General features: G+C 40.0%; 1 protein-coding gene across 1 annotated transcript in view; it reads right to left on the bottom strand.

Moving 5' to 3' along the window:
• LOC120720911 (neural-cadherin-like) overlaps window positions 1-16,408 on the bottom strand; it is a 233,486-nt gene that overhangs the window by 32,559 nt on the left and 184,519 nt on the right. The window contains exons 32-33 of the mRNA XM_040010769.1: window positions 14,272-14,536; window positions 6,426-6,606 (exon numbers count right to left, since the gene is read on the bottom strand). Of these exons, the coding sequence (XP_039866703.1) occupies window positions 6,426-6,606; window positions 14,272-14,536 (446 nt within the window). The remainder of the gene's footprint in view (window positions 1-6,425; window positions 6,607-14,271; window positions 14,537-16,408) is intronic.

A 16,408-nucleotide genomic window follows, 5' to 3' on the forward strand; every position in this document is an offset into this window, starting at 1 on the left:
ATGTAAATATCAGTTTTTAAAATGACCACGTTCCTATCGATCTGTTAGACATTTTAAAAAGAAAATTAATTTGTGCAGAGGATTATTATGCCACAATCATAGCCAAGCACTCGGGAATAATTGTAGCGCGGTTGGAGCCTGTGTAGGTGTTGAATACAGGACACCTGACTGTCTAACAGAAAACACAGCTTCTCTTATCATTACCTGTCATTAGCCATGACTGCAGTTGGTGCTATGAAGAGTGCCTTATCATAACATGGAGCCTGTGTGCACTGTAATCAGTGACAGGTGTGGAGCTGTTAGACTTTCTGAAGCATGATTAATAATATTTTTTTTATATCTCTGGTGATAGAGATGTTTTTCATCTCAATGTTATGCTGTCATGCAGCTTGGGAATTCTGTTGCTTTTCTTAATAATGTGCTCCGGTAAATAAATAGTAAAGTTAAAAATAGAACTTAAAATATGAAATGTGCTCAAAGTTCCACAACTCTGTCTATAAATTTAAAGAAAAACCCAAAATATTGTTTTTTATTCTGCTGATCTCTGCTTCACGATCATCTCTTTGTGCGTCTCTCCACGACTGAACCCATTTTTTGATCACTTACTGGAGTCCACTTCTGACCACATCTGTTTGAGCTCCTGGAAATCTTTTGAGGAATACCGACACTTCTGCATGAAACCGACTCTCTTACAGTTGGTGATGAGAGCTGGGTCTTTGGCTTCGATCACCCGGAAACCAGCGAGTGTGCGACACTGAAGGTGGCACATTATGTTAGAAACAGCATGAATTTATTCCTTAGGGTCAAAGTGTCTGTCTATAACTTCTAGTATATTGTTAGCTGTCCTACTCACCAACATCGCCCATCCTCAGAATTATGTTTAGATTTTAGAGCTTTTATTTTAACATAATGGATGAGCAGCAGTGGGCTTTGCAGAAGGCAAGTGGTCAGAATGATAGGGTTCGTCTAAAATATCATTAATTTAAAGCTTTTGCAAACTACTTGCCATCCTTCCTGTGCCTGCATGGCTGAGAAACAGAGACGTGGCAAATGTAAAATCAACGTTTTTTATTTATTTTTTAATCTAAAAAAAGAATGCAGTGAACGCTGAGCTGTAGTTATTGAACATAAACTTTTCCAGGTAACAGTATAAGTGGAAAAAGGAGAAAATAAATTCTGATATGAACAGACTGAAGGAGTCCAACAAGTAGGTGGAATTTTCTAATATAACCTCTGATATAATCCCACAGTTTAAATTCCTGTTGAGCTAAGTGCAAAGATTTCCAAGAAGTAACAACAAAAGTTTGTGAGGTATCAGAAAAGCTCATACTTCTAAAGCTACAATGAATAATAAAGGTCCAGCTCACCTGTCAGTGTAAATGTATGTATGCAGATGTGCTCTGTGCCTGACTTTACCTGTCAGTCAGCGCTGAATGAACTGGGCATGTGCAGAGTGCTTTCTTTATTCGTCATTAAACGCTGGCTGTTAATGTGCGCATGCATTAATGTGTGGATTTGGCAGAAGACGTGCAATTATCAGCAGCCTCTTTTATTTCCTCAACAGACTCCCATAGCCCCTTTTTCCACACAATGACAAATTAATTATGAAACAGATATGAAGATATGAAACTTGCTACAGACCTAAATTTCACACTGAGTGCTAAGCCTTTAATTTTTTCTTGTAATATCTGTTAGAGGCTTAGTTTAATATAGGCTTTGATATAGTACTGTCTCTGTTTCCCCTCGTGAAGCAGTCGGTGCTCTGACAGATGCTTCGCCTCCACAACTGGAGGTCTGATCTGACGCCACAATAAGCTTCAATTAAACACCGTTTCAACTTTTTGATCCCCTCGACTATCCCCGCTTAGATGTGAAACAGTTATACTCTCCCTGTCTCCATTTACGTTTATGATAACCTGACTGCAAACAGTGAATTTGTCATATTTTCTCTTTTCTTAAATGAAAAAAAAAAAAAGGATCGGACAAATCTGACTGCGTCCCTATTTATTTGAGCCCAAATGCAGCATTAACAGCAATTACTTGACTATTTGACGGTGGCCCTCCAGTTAGCTTCAAACACTTGGGCATGGAGTGCTCACTGCCAACATTTACTACCCTTTAATCATGTTCCAAGGTTCAGGTCAAGTACTGGAAAGAGAACAAGGCGAACAAATAAGCACTAGGAGAATAGAGAGTCGGACTATGTGTGTGTCTGTGTGTGTGGCCGCGCTAGGGAGGTTAAAGCGAGATGAGAACCATACAACCCAAGAAATGGAGGGATAGGAGGGGCACAGTGCAAGAATGAGAGCCATTGTAAAAGAAGAAAAAATAAATTGGTGGATAGATGATGTGGGTGAGTGGATGAGTGGATGAGAGGAGTGGGAAAAAGGGGAAAGGCCAGATTAAAAGCTAGGAGGCTGCACACACTGAATAGAGGCTGATGTTTCCAATGGCAGAAAAATAGCTGAGATTAGTGGATGTGGCTAAGAGCTCTCCGTGTTTGATTCGCTCTGTGCCACAGGAGAGGGTTGTTAGCGCGCCGCAGCTTTTCGTTGCACGACATTTCCCATTTCCCACCGACAAACTAAGCCTTTTAGAGAAATTAATGCAGTAGTGCGTGTGAAACGTTGATCAAGCAAATGGGTGAATCCGATCAGGGTGAGAGGGGTTGAAAAAATTAATGTTGTTTTTACCACATTTAGTGGCCGAGCAGGTGGGTTCGCTGCATTGTGCGTTATGTTTGAAAGGGGGACAGGACTGCAGCTTTCTGTGGGTTTCAACTTTTGAAAGTCTGTCTGATGCCAACTTCAGACAGAAAATAACGGTGCCCAGAGTTCAAAGGCATTTGGGCCGGTAAATATACATGAATTTTCACAAATGTATTAATAGCAAACATTCTTTCTGTGCAAGCATTTATTTTAGGCAAATTGTAGTGAGTATATTAATGTGATGATGTGATCATATTAAAATGCCTTTTACCACATTAGAAAAAAGTATCATATTTAGATTTGGTTGATTTTCCCCTCAATGTAGTTTTCCTTGGGAAGGAGTTCTTCCAGGACCTCTCCTGTTTTGAGTCTGAACCCGACTTTCAGAGAGCACTAATCAGTGATGCTCACTGAACCTCCTCCAGCATGTCCAAAAGTACAGCTCAGGCATGCACGTTACAGCAGACCATGTAGGGATAGTTTCATGTCCATGAAATTCAAAAAGACATGCACACTCACGGCCTGTTGTACTGACTAGAAATAAACTGTTTTAGTCTCTGGGTCCGAGAGACCCTGCTCAAATCACCAGCAATAATCCTTGAAACTAAAGTAAAGTCGGCTTGATATTGAAGTTGATGCTTGCTCTCTGCACACGTCTGATTTCCATGGTGCATACGGTCAAGCCACGCTAGAAGTGGTCCAAAGATGCACAAGTAGATTAGCTTGAACGGTGGATAATTTTGAGTGAATTTCTGTTGCATAAATTAATGATCCAGAGAAAGTTTAGAGACAAGGTGATGAGTGCCGTCACTTGAGAGAGGCTCAGAGAAAAGTCGGTTGATTTGGTTCAGGCATCTGACAAGGATGCCTCCTGGGTAGAGCAGGGCGATATGACCAAAAATATTTATCACGATATAGATTTGAAAATTTGCGATAACGATATAACTGACACTAGACAAAATACTTTACAACTCCTCAACTTTATTAGTGCAAAAAAACCCCAAAACATCATTGTATTTTCACTTAAACAAGCAGCTTTTTTTAAGTGCATTAAAGTTATATAAAAATTTAACAGTTCAAATGCAAATTCCTTGCTGACAGTTTAACCAAAAGGCATTTCCAGTGGAAACTGGCCGACATATCCTCAGCATAACCATGTATAATATCCACAAAACTTAAAAAGAGGTTATACACGCACAGTACGTATCACTCTGCGAGGCGCCTGCCTACGATAGCCGTAATGCTCCGACAATGCATCAAGCGGTGCGGCTTCGTAGCTTAGCAAAGTCGTACTGAAACATTTGACAGATTTTCGAGCGCCGTGCACATAAAATCCTTTCGAGGTCAGTAAACACAACCAGAATTCATACATAAGGCACACGGGGTTATAAGGGGTACTGTTGACTTTCAGAAAAATCAGAGGATTGATTTTAAGTGTGCCGTATTTTCCAAACAACACGGTAATAATGACGGCCCGCTAGCATGCGCTACCAAAAATAGTGCTTTGTTGTGTATCTGACGGACGAAAGTTAAACCAGTTCCACACCAGTGAAGCTGCAGCATTTTTACAAACCAGTTCTGGTTCATCCATTTCATTCAACGATTCGCTTTCGCCCTTCTCATTCTGCGTCGCCGCCATGTGCGTATGTAAACAAAGGCACTGCGCATGCGCGTTTTACCCATATTCTATCGCCATATTTCATTTTCTTATCGTTGCCCAACATTACACCGGTATTACTGTGAACAGTATGATATGGCCCAGCCCTACTCCTGGGTAAGGTGTTCTGGGCACGTCCTACCTCTCAGCAGGGCACCTTACCCAGAACATGCTGGAGAGATTATATCAATCAGCTGGGCTGCGAATGCATTGATGTTCCCCCAGATAAGCTGGAGGGCGTGGCCTGGGACAGGGAGGTCTGGGCTTCTCCGCTTAGGCTGCCACCCCCGTGACCCGGCCCTGGATGAAGGGAAGTCAACGGATGGATGGGAGGAAGCTTTTCTCTGATAATAGTGTATACATTTCACTGTACTGGATTATTTTACATGACTTTCATGTCATAAAAGTCTACGGATCAGTATTTGAGACAGATATAAGATGATTTCACTGTCACAGGTTTAGCAGCTGCTCTGAGCCTGTGGCTAAGGAACTCAGTAACTTTATTTCTCATTCATGGAGAAGATAGCATTTTCAACAGGAAACTAAATGAGCAAATAATTTGCAATGGCCTTCAACCACTTTGGCACTTGGAGGCTGCCTGGTAGTCAGTCGCCTTGCATTTATTCCTCCTGATTTTTTTTTTAAAATTTAATAAGAAGAAGCATCACGAAAAAACTGAGTTAATTGAGACTGTGTGTAAAATAAAATTCCACATCCCTGAAAGGATTTGTTAATTGGGCCTGTAGAGAGAAAGCAAAAGAGTAAATTCAGAAGGAATTGCTGAGAATTAGCTGGAGGTAGTTTGTGATTTCTTTCAATGTTTAAACCACCAAAGCAATCAGAGTCACATTCAGTAATCCTGCATTTCTATAACTCCAAACTTAATGAAGAATGATCCGAACTGGTGCAGCAGAGGCTGACGTATCTTGACTTTTACGTCTGGATCCTACAATTCCCATAATGCAGCTCCCTGCTATAATTTTGTTAGACCTGATGAATGACCACAGCTCCCGCTCTCATACACACACGGTTTTATTGCAGGCCCAACTGAGATTTCAGACATGCCCCGAAGTCATAGAAAGATATTACAGAACCCTTTTCAGAGTCTGAGAGTCAAACAAGAAAAGTGCTCATTGTGTAAAATCATTTTTAGACAAGAAATACCCAACATTTACTACCTCGTCTATCTATCACTGTATATAGTGATGGATGGGCATGGCTGCACGCACGTTGCTTAGGGATTCTGTTGCCTGTGCACTGAATGACTGGCATTAATTTATTCATAACATGATTAAAAAGTAAAAAAGACACGAGGAATGTGGTCAGATTATAGCTCTCATTATATCATTAGATCACCTGAGATCTGTTCAGGGTTTGGGATGGATTATTGCTCATTTTAATGTAATTTTCATGTTTGGGACATCCAAATGGGGAATTCTGGATTGATTGTAATTTCAAAATGCACGAGGTTAATGTGCTTTTTTTTTTTTTTAGCACGTATGCCACCATTTATACTACAAGAAACAAAGAGCTCATGACCTGGTGGATGTTTAAAACTGCTCTGCTCCACTCCCACACATTTCAGACCATGTTGAAACTGTTACAGATTCCAACACAGTCAGTCTGCTGTCCTTCTTGTTCCAGTTTTGCAAGTTGTTGTACAGGATGCCAGTGTGGACCTTTTCTGGTCTTCCTTTACTATTTGCTTTGAATTGGCTGCCGTGCATTCAAACATCCTTTGTGTTTGTACGCACGAGCAAATGTGTGTTTTGTTAGAAAATGGTTTCCATAGAATTTGCACAGACATTTTAGCTTTACAGTAAATAAAAGCTCAGGGATGCTTTTTCTTTTGCAGTCTTAAGTGGGTCAGGGCTGGGTTATTTCAAAGCATCTTTATATGCCTATGAACAAAAATAATATCCATGTCAGAGGCTGAGAAGTGGTTTCAAAGGGAGCAAATGGGTTTAAACGCAAGTGTTTTCATGCTTTTGACTCACAAGGAAGAGCGTGTGTGCTCGACTGTGCAATTGCATTCGGTATGCGTGGGTTTGTGCGCGTACCTGCATTCGTGCACTCTCCACAAGTCAACGCAGGTAAAAGGGGGGCTACATTGGTTCCTTTTGCAGGAGTCAGATGAGCACCCAACAGACAGGCCTTGTACGCTGACCTGGGAAACCCCATCTCGTGGCTGGCTGTCCAGCGGCATGTAGCGACCATTGAGGCGTAGATCCCTCATGCAGCCTGCAGAGAGAAGAATGGAAACGAGGGTTCAGCGGAACAACAAACAGACTTTTTATTTGCATTTATGTACACGGACACAAAATGAGAGCAGAGCTCTGCTCGTGTACCTGGTAACAAATAAACTGCTGGCTCCAGTTCTACCACTTGAGGCATAAATCCACCCACTCACATTTTGACGTCTCCAAGATTTAGCAAAATTCCTCTTTTGCTGCAACAATGTCTAGTGAGCTTTTGAGTGTCAGGTATTTAGAGCAGAATCTAATAATCCGTCATTCATAATGTTGTGGATAACAGGAAAATATTTGTGTTGGATACTTTATTATGTTCTCCGCGATGCGCTGACAACTTAGATGTGTCACTCGGGCAAACACCTGCTAAACTGTGCTAAAAGGGAGTAAATACGTTTGAAAGGCTCATTTTTATTCTACTCCTACTTCTGGTTTATTACAGTTTGTTTTTTGGATTTTGGCAACTGTTTGTAATCCCCCACTCCTTTTTCCTATATCAGAATTAAAGCAAACACCCTTCACAATGAGGCTCCCAGACCGACTGTAAAACATATTTACCAAGCAAAGAAGCAAATAAAAGAACGTGTAGGTAAGAACTCAATAGGATTTATATCAATTAACACTACAAGAAACAACCAGACAAGACGAGGAGCTCAGGTATTCTTCAGGGGCTCAGAGTATAACCGCTCAAGAATACCTGAAGCAGCTTCAGCACTTGACTAGGAAGCCTCTTGCCCAGCTTTTTGGTGAATTGTTTCGGGCATGTCCGACTGTGTGGAGTCCCTGTGGCAGACCTGGGACATTCAGGTGAGAACACACCATGTACCCAAGAGCTGGTACAGGGTACAGTGGATGGATGGGTGGACCAGGAAGTATTATGGTAAGTCTTTAGGAACTGTATCATGCAATAAGATGATCTTTTCAAACTGTTAAATCCACACATCTGAATGATTCTCAGTTATCACAGCCAGTACTGATGGCCTGCCATAACACACTGACATTAAACCTTTAAAACAAGGAGCAAAGGTGATTTGTTTCTTTAACCTCCTAGGACCTGCGTCCACATATGTGGACATCACATTTTGGGTTATTTAGACCAAAATACTCAATTTTGCTCTACAAGGGCCTGATATCCACTTACGAGGACATTATGCTGCTACTGTTCTATCGAAATTTTAAACAAATATCCTCATATGTAGCTCTCATTTTTCTTAAAAAAAAAAATAAGGTAAAAAAATCTGGTAATTCTTTGTTTTTACATTCATCAGGTCCCAATCAGCCCAAATATCAAAGAGAAATTAAAAATGCTGCCGTGGAAGAGTTCGGGTCTTAGGAGGTTAAATTTAGGGCAATTGAGTTTCTTTGTAATGAACATGGGAAAATAAATCATAAGTAATTTATAATCTAAATATTTACGGTTCATTTAACATGAAACTTTTATTCTAAAAAAAAAAAACATACAAAATTCTTAAGTTTTTGTGGAAGTTACTATTTGATGAGATCAAACTGAGCTGGATGCAGTCCATGAGCTAAAGCTAGTTTGACACCAGTGGTCAAACTATCAGCTTGTTGCTGCTTTATGGTTTGAGTTAGCTCGAAAGTAACCCCACTGCTGAGAGACTGTATCACACAGCAAGTTTAGAATCCACAATCGCTGTAATTAGAACTGTGTGAGCACTGCTTGATGTTTAAAGGAGTCTTATTAAATTTCTACAGGGGAGCACAAGAGATGGAGAAACCCAGGAGGGAACAACGGAGAGAGAAACATGAAGAACTCAAACAAATTAAAATTACTTAAGATTTAAAGACAATGGTACAGAGGAAAGAAAACTGTGGAGGTCTAATTGAGCCTATATATTATTTAGGAGACCCCAAATTGAGAGTAAGCAAATCTCTATTAGCCGTTTTTTGTTCTGTTTTATTCAGTTATTGGGCAGCAAAGATGTCAAGTTAGTGTAGGAGCAGTTTAAAATTGACTGCTTGAAAAAGTTCAATAAAATGGCAATGCTCTTATTTAACAGCAACATCCGATTCGGGCATTCTACATTATCTTATTAGGTCTACTCCTGTTTGTCTATGTGACAACATATATTTATGGTATTTGTGTTTTCATCCCTTAATTGCTAAGCTGGCATATTCAGCTATCAATTCATCTCCCCTGTCGTTGTTTGAAGAGAGACATCCCCCAAAAGCAAACAGTCGTGCACAGATATTCACTTGGCCTGCCATCATCTATCAAGTGTACCTCTTCTGAAGGGAAGTGCTTTTAAAATCCGTTTAATAAACTCATGCATTGTCTTTTATTGCCCGAAGCAAAGCTGTCTACATCTCTCACTGTCTAATATCTGGGAGTTCTCTGCCTCTCTTTCACTTTGTGTCTGTGGCTCTTGGTTCTGACCTCTTCCTCTCTCATATAGCATCTTTCCTTTTTCCATCCGTACCCACGCTTATTTTCTCTCTCTCGACATTTCAACTGAATCTGCCAACATTTGTGTTCGTACAGTACGGTATGTGCATGAGTCAGTCTGTTGTCTCTCGTAGGTCTCAGTTAACAATGCAAACCTTAGTGTCTAATTCTACTTTGTTCACATTATTCCTTTGTGCCAACATCAGGTTCCAGTACGAACGGGTTACGGTCCTCAACTGATCCAAATAGGAACAATGGACGATGTTGTTGTGCTGAAGTAATCATGGAGACCGCTGGAGTCAGCGTCTACAGTTGTATTTCTTACAGCTTCAAGCTAACATGCAGCAGAGTAAATCGGACTCCACTTTTCAAGAAGAAATGCCTGCTGCTGCTTTTGCAGGGAGATAGACGAGGATGCGACGTCAAAGCCGGGAGTGATTAGATGATGACTTGTGACCTCACTGAGACAGATTTCATATAAAATTTCAGCATGTGAAGAACCACTTTTAACGACATCTGCCAGCACGTCTCTGCAAAGTCATGGCCAGACACTGAATTTAGACAAATGGCACAAAAAACTCAGATCTGTTTGTTCAGAATGAGGCCACGTTAAAAAATAAATAAATGCCCCCTTTTGTGTGGGAATTCATAACACTGAAGGTGAGCTGATATTGTTCCATGTAAAATAAACAAACAGCACAAAGCAGTTTCAGCTTATTCAAACTGTTAGCATGTTCGTATGGCACAAATGAGGTTAAAATTAAAAGAGCGCCTGGACGGCTGAGCCTGAAAACAGGAACTTTGAGAAAAATGGAACAAAAGTGTAACAAATATAACAAAAAAAGTGTGTGTACTGTTTAGTGCTAATGAAGCCGTCCCACATGTGATGCTCACCCATCCCATGGGCACTTTATTCCACCTGTATTTTGAACTCAACACTGAAAGCATCCATCATTTCCATATACAGTTTCAGATTAAGATTTTCATAGTATATATTTTTTGAATAGTAATTTTTTTAACTTTACTTTTTGAATGCAGCACTGAACTGTGTTCACTTGCAATGGTTTTCCATACACGTCCCTGAGGCCATTCAGTGTTTTCCACGATAGAACCATCCCTGCTTTTACTGAAACACAGCATGAAGGGCTAAGGTGCCTCGAGGCGACTGTTGTTGTCATTAAGTGCTGTATAAATAAAAGTGAACTGAACTGAATCAAAAACGATGCCATGCAGTTTGTGTCCTTGGACCACGTGCATAGAGATTTCTCAGTCTTTTAATGATATCATACGTATACCGTCAGTGGTGAAATCCTTTGGAGTTTTGCGCTGTAAAACGTTGCTGTCATGTCCTTAGCTAACTTAAAAAGCTGTTCCTGTCAGGGTCCCTGCGGCGTGGATCCCAGGTTTTGAGTTTCTAGTATCTAGTTTTGTGCTTTCGTTTATCCTATTTATGATCCTGTATTTTTTAGTGTTCACATTTAGCTTTTTGTTCTTTCTTTGTGTCTGCAGTTCTCATTATTTCCTTGCTTGATGTGAGTTCTTTTGTTGAATTGCATGCCTTTAGTTAAGTGCTCCAGCTCAGAAGGTTCACTCTGAGTTTTTGGTTTTATGATGGGATTATGTGTGAGCTCCATAGCCTTCTGTTTGAAGTGCTATGTTTATCTTACTTACACTTATGAGTTTCCTGTTTTCTGTGCCTTTAGTTCCATACTTGTTTCAGTTGATGACAGCTTCTTAGTTCCTGTTCTATTTTAATAGCGTCTCGTGTGCCTGGTATTGAGTTTAACCTTCCTTGTCTATTTTACTTGATTTGTTGCAGCTGTGTTCTCTGGTGTTTTCCATCTTCTTAATTACCTGATGTGTACTTATTGTGTTTGTTGCCTCTTTCCCACATGGCACTGTGTTTCCTTGTCCTGTTCTGTGTAGTCCTCTGGATTAAATCCTTGTCCAGCATATATATTTTTCCCTTTATCAGCATTAAAAACAGTTTGTTGAGTTCAGCTCGTTGCTGCTTTATGGTTTAAGTAAGTTATCCTGAGTCCAGTTCTGAACCTGATGTAATTTAATATATTATATATACAGACATCTGACTAGTTGTGTTTAGAAGTCTTGAAGCTTTTTGGAAAAGTGGACCTTAAATAGCTGTAAGAATAACATCAATGTAATCTGACACACCCACTCGCGCACACTATAGCACATACACAGGAAAAACTACAACACACACACACACACAGCTGTAGGGACCATGGCCATCGTCCCAGCTAACAATAAAACTGCATTTGGATGAATTAACCATTAAAGTGTCATATCAATCATTCAGTAATACATAAAAATGTCACAATTCTCTCTTGAAAAGAGCACGTATGAATAGATAAAACAACCTATTTTTGGCAGCACTCCTCAGAAGAAATACTTGCTAAACTGCCTGAATGAAACACCACCCCTTTCACCTTACCCTGTGACACATCAAACACATCACATTATCTCTTTCTTCCACACACTCAGACAAATTATATACACCAGAGCCTGGATGGTGTTTAGATGGTGTCGAGCAACAACAATTCTTCTGTGTTATTTTGCCACGGTGCGATCCATCAGAGAAATTCTGGAAGATTTATATTGTTGTATGCCATAACCTTTTCCTCCATTCCCAGAAGAAGATGTTAACCCTTAATGATTCAGCCCTGCTCACATCCATCTGCCTTAGATTTGTGTAAACTCTGTGGGCAAATTTATGACTGACTTTTGTTTTCTGCAGAACATAAATATATATTGTTTTCTGTACAGAGAAACATCCCTACAAAAAAGTAGAAACAAGCAATTACTAGGTTAGTTAATGGTACTCAACAATCCAGTTTACACAGCCCAGTTAGTGTTGTGAAAAAGGACTCTGTAACCTGGGGGAATTTTACTTTCTCCTCAAACTTTTCACAATAACTATTTATTGAGAAAAAGGCAAAATTAATGGTTACATTTCTTTAAAGTTTTACATTTTTCTTTTTCTGTGTTTACCACCTTAGCAATTAAAAAATGTTTTTAATTATTTTCAGGATTTGGAATAACACTGAGCAGTTTACTGATGGGACAAGGAATGCAGCTACGCTATAACAACAACCCACTTGGGACGGAAACAACAACACCTCAACTCAAACAAATTAGTTCTAGAAGTAAGACTCGACAAAATGCGCAGATTAATTTCAACTTCTTTAAAGGTTTGCTAATTTTTGTACCACAGAGAGGTTTTAAAAACTTTTTCCTCTGCAACTTTGACTTGTATCACCAGCTTTGCTGTAGCACAATTATACTTATAGTAGTGTTATATTGTAACTATTTGGGGGATAAACATTTGCAACTTGCATTTCCTGGTGAGCGTCACTGACCAGTCTTTAGGTCTGCTCGACTGCCATTGACCTCCAGCAACCACTCACCAACTGGTTGGGGAATAGACATCTTTCCCTCATTAACAGTGTTGGGACTGTGCCATTGCTGAACACATATGGATACACTGGAAGAATATCACCTATTTAATTTGTATTATGACCAAAGACAATTTAATCACAGTCTATTTAACTGTGACAGAACCACCAACTTTGCACAAATCTGCACGACATCAATATGCTGCTCTTTCACTCAGACTATGTATGGTTTCTTTAACTCAGAGTAATAAATCACCCTGAAAGAGCAAACACTGTTTTACTGCTATTTCATTTTTAGGATGGCAGGAAAAAGCAGCAGCTTTACAGAAATGAGAAAAAAATGACATTTAAATATTTAGTCATTAGCGTGCCGCAGTTCAGAAAATCTCACTACTGCAGTTCAATTCAAGAAGAGTGAAGCCATTAATTTAGTGTTATAAAATGAAATATAGGTCCATTATTCAGTACAAACAAAACCTATCAGCTAAATATTTTCATCCATCAAATCATCAAAGCATATTTTACAGTTGTTACTCATAGAAATGAGGTCGTAAAACGTGACAATTTATAAATACACGGAGGGAGAGCAGAAAGTAACAGACTGTAACCGTCGGGCATCTGTCCACATCTGGAGAATCAGTCTCTGAGAGTCTGCGCTGAGCAGGTTTGTTAGAAATGCCAACGCCGACCCGAGTGATTACTGAGATATCGGTATCGATTTGCTCTAAGGGTCACTCAAAAAATATTCTTGTTGTCCTTGCAGAATGCTGTGCTTCGGTCTCTCCCGAGCAGACGTACCCCACAGCTCCTGAGTTTGAATCCAAAGTAACTACTATAAGCCTGGCTGGGAAGTGCTACTTAGGAGCTCATATTACAAAGATACAAAATAATTTCAGATTTTCATTTCTTAACACCTGGGGCCAGACCCATAAAATAATGTAAATTCACATCTAAAATCCTCTGCAGGCACAAAGGCAGAAATGTGTCCATGCACTATTTTCTATGTTATCTTCTAAAGCCGTGTCCTCTTAATGACAGTCAAGTATATTTTGCTATTTATGTTGTATTTTTTCATCCATCAAAAAGACGATATAATTAATTTACTGTAGTACAATCCCTTCACTTTTGTTTTGAAGCTTCAGTTGCTGGTAACCAGCTACACTGTATGACCAAACGTTCTTAGCCACCTGCACATTACACCTACAGGTGCTGTAGGCTATGGAGGCCCATACCATCAAGTTCCCAGAGCTCTTTAAAACAGCCCGTTCTTTCACAATTGTTTGTAAAGGCAGCCGGTGTGGCGAGGTGATTAAGATTAGGAGGTGGGGCCATATAGTGAAGCTCTGGTCCTTCTCATCTAGTGTTTTTACTGGTGTGTGGTCGCCACATTGGTTGTATATGTCGCCACAGCCTTGTCAACATTTATACACTGCTGTCTTCTTCTGAATGATACGTGTTGCTACTAAGAAAACCTGCACATCAGCACTGTTGTAGGAGTAAAAGAAGTCGATGGAGGGCACAAATAAAAGCTGATTTTTTTTCCCCCAAAGATTTCTCTGGAAAATTGAATCTTTTCAAGCTCAGAGGTGGTGCAGCTAAACTGAGAAAGCATGGGTAAACTTATTTCTTCCAGTGTGCACACATGCTCTAGTTTCACAAATGTCAGTCTGTGTAGAAAAAAAAATACATGCATGTTTTTATATACGTACATATTCAGCCCCTGGTGTCTGGAGACATTTTTTTTTCTGCTCGTAAAAAAGTTACAAATCCAAAATCTACATGACTGACAGACACCGAGAGACAGTATTATTAGATTAATGCTGTAACCACCTACCCTGGAAGCTCTTGTTGATGCCTGAAGGGAAGGTGTTTCCCAGCATCACCACAGTGGGGTCAATGATGATTTCTCGGCTCCGGCCCTGCAGTCCTGAAACCTCACGCTGTCCTCCGCCGCCATCCATTCGTAGTGTCATCTCATTGTCATGGCGATCTAGGAAGACCTCGTGCCACTCACCATTGTCGAGTCGATAAGTGGGCAGTGTTAGGTTGTAGTCCCCGTCCCCAAGGTTGTAGAAAACACATAGAAGGCCCTGAAAGATCTGCAATGGGAAAACAGGAGGATTAATATAAGCCTTACAAATCCAGCAGGAGACTGAAAAACTAAGGACGCCATTACTGTTTCCACAGGACGTAAGAGAGGAAGTAGCAACCATCTAACAACCAAAGCTTGGTGGAAACTGGTTCACGCAACAAGCCAGTGATCTAAAGCAACACTGTGAGGAAGAGTGGGCCAAAATTCCTTCACAACAATATGAGAGACTGACAAAGCCGCACAAAGAATAACACTTCAAATGATTGCTTTTAAAGGTGGTTCAACAAGTTGGTCAATCATGTGGTGTACGTAGATTTTCACAGGGATGCATATAACTGAAAAGTACTTGAATATTCATGAATTCAGCGTTTAAAGGTACAGTCAATCATTTTTTTGAGATTACTTATTAGAAAAAAGAATACTTCATTCATAAATCTGCACTAATTGGTGTAAAATCAGCTGATACCTTTGGTTCCTTTGCCACTTCTTTCCCTGACTCAGTTAGTGACCTAGGGGTTCTGCTGGACAGCTCTTTCAAATTTAACAAACAAGTGTCTTCAGTAATCAAATCTAGCTTTTACCAACTTCGCCTTATTGCTAAGGCTAAGCACTATGTCCCTCATAAAGATCTTGAAAAGCTCATTCATGCTTTGGTGACTTCTAGATTGGATTACTGTAACTCCCTCTACTTTGGTCTTCACTCCGCTCTCCTTCACAGACTTCAGCTTGTCCAGAATGCTGCGGCTCGCCTCCTGACTGGCACTAGAAAGCATGCCTCTATCACCTCAGTTCTTATTGAGTTGCATTGGTTACCCATAAAATATCGCATTGAATTTAAAATATTGTTGCTCACTTTTAAAATTATAAATAATTTAGCCCCTCGTTATCTTGTCGATCTTCTTAGTCTATATGTCCCTGGGCGAGCCCTCAGGTCTTCAGCCCAATTACTCCTGGCTCAGCCTAGATCTAGACTTAAATCGAGGGGTGACCGTGCTTTTGCCCTGGTTGCACCGAATCTGTGGAACAAGCTTCCTATCGCTGCGTCAGACTCCGTTTTATCTTTTAAATCCCGTTTAAAAACTCATTTATTCAACATAGCTTTCCATCTAGTTAGCGTCCCTGTTTTATATTTGGTTCAATTTCTTATCTATGTACTTTATCTTTTAGCTATATCTGTTCTTAGTAACTTTGTTCTTATATTCCCTTTTATTGTTGTATAATTAGTGCCCTTAACCTGATGACACATGTGGTACTTTGTTAATAGTCTTTTATTTATTGTCTTAAATTTCCTGTTTTTATTGTAAAGCACTTTGGTGTACCGCTGGTCTTTTAAAGGTGCTATACAAATAAACTTGTATTGTATTGTAAAATTACACTAATTCCAATAATTATACACAGGAGCAGGCTCTGGTTTGTGGAAGCCAGCATGCTGATTTGCCATCTTGAACAAAAATAACGATGAGATGAGTTCCTTTCACCAAAGAAGCAAACACGTGAAGGAAAGACACAGCGCCACCAGCATGTGGCTAAAATGTTATCCTCTTCCTGCTCAGCTCGAGCCTCATCTTCTGATCTGAACTGTTTCCACAAAAGTGTAGCTGCCAGTTGATTCGCAACTATGAGAAAGCTAGAACATGTCAACATTTACCCCGAGAATTCAGAACCGATCACTATTAACTGTTTCATCGATTACTGGAATTCGTCCAGGCTCTGAAGCAGCAAATCCAATGAGGTTAGTTTTATGTCAAATGTAACTGTCAGAAAAGTTCAAATTCGTCTCATCTGTCCACAGAATCAGTCTTGGGGATTATAAAGATGATTTCTGGCAAATGAAACAAGTCCTTCTTTTCAGTCAGCAGCAGTTTTTGCCTCGGAACTC

This window comes from Simochromis diagramma, unplaced genomic scaffold (genome assembly GCF_900408965.1).
Source record: "Simochromis diagramma unplaced genomic scaffold, fSimDia1.1 OVJJ01000603.1, whole genome shotgun sequence".
NCBI classification, from domain to species: Eukaryota; Metazoa; Chordata; class Actinopteri; order Cichliformes; family Cichlidae; genus Simochromis; species Simochromis diagramma.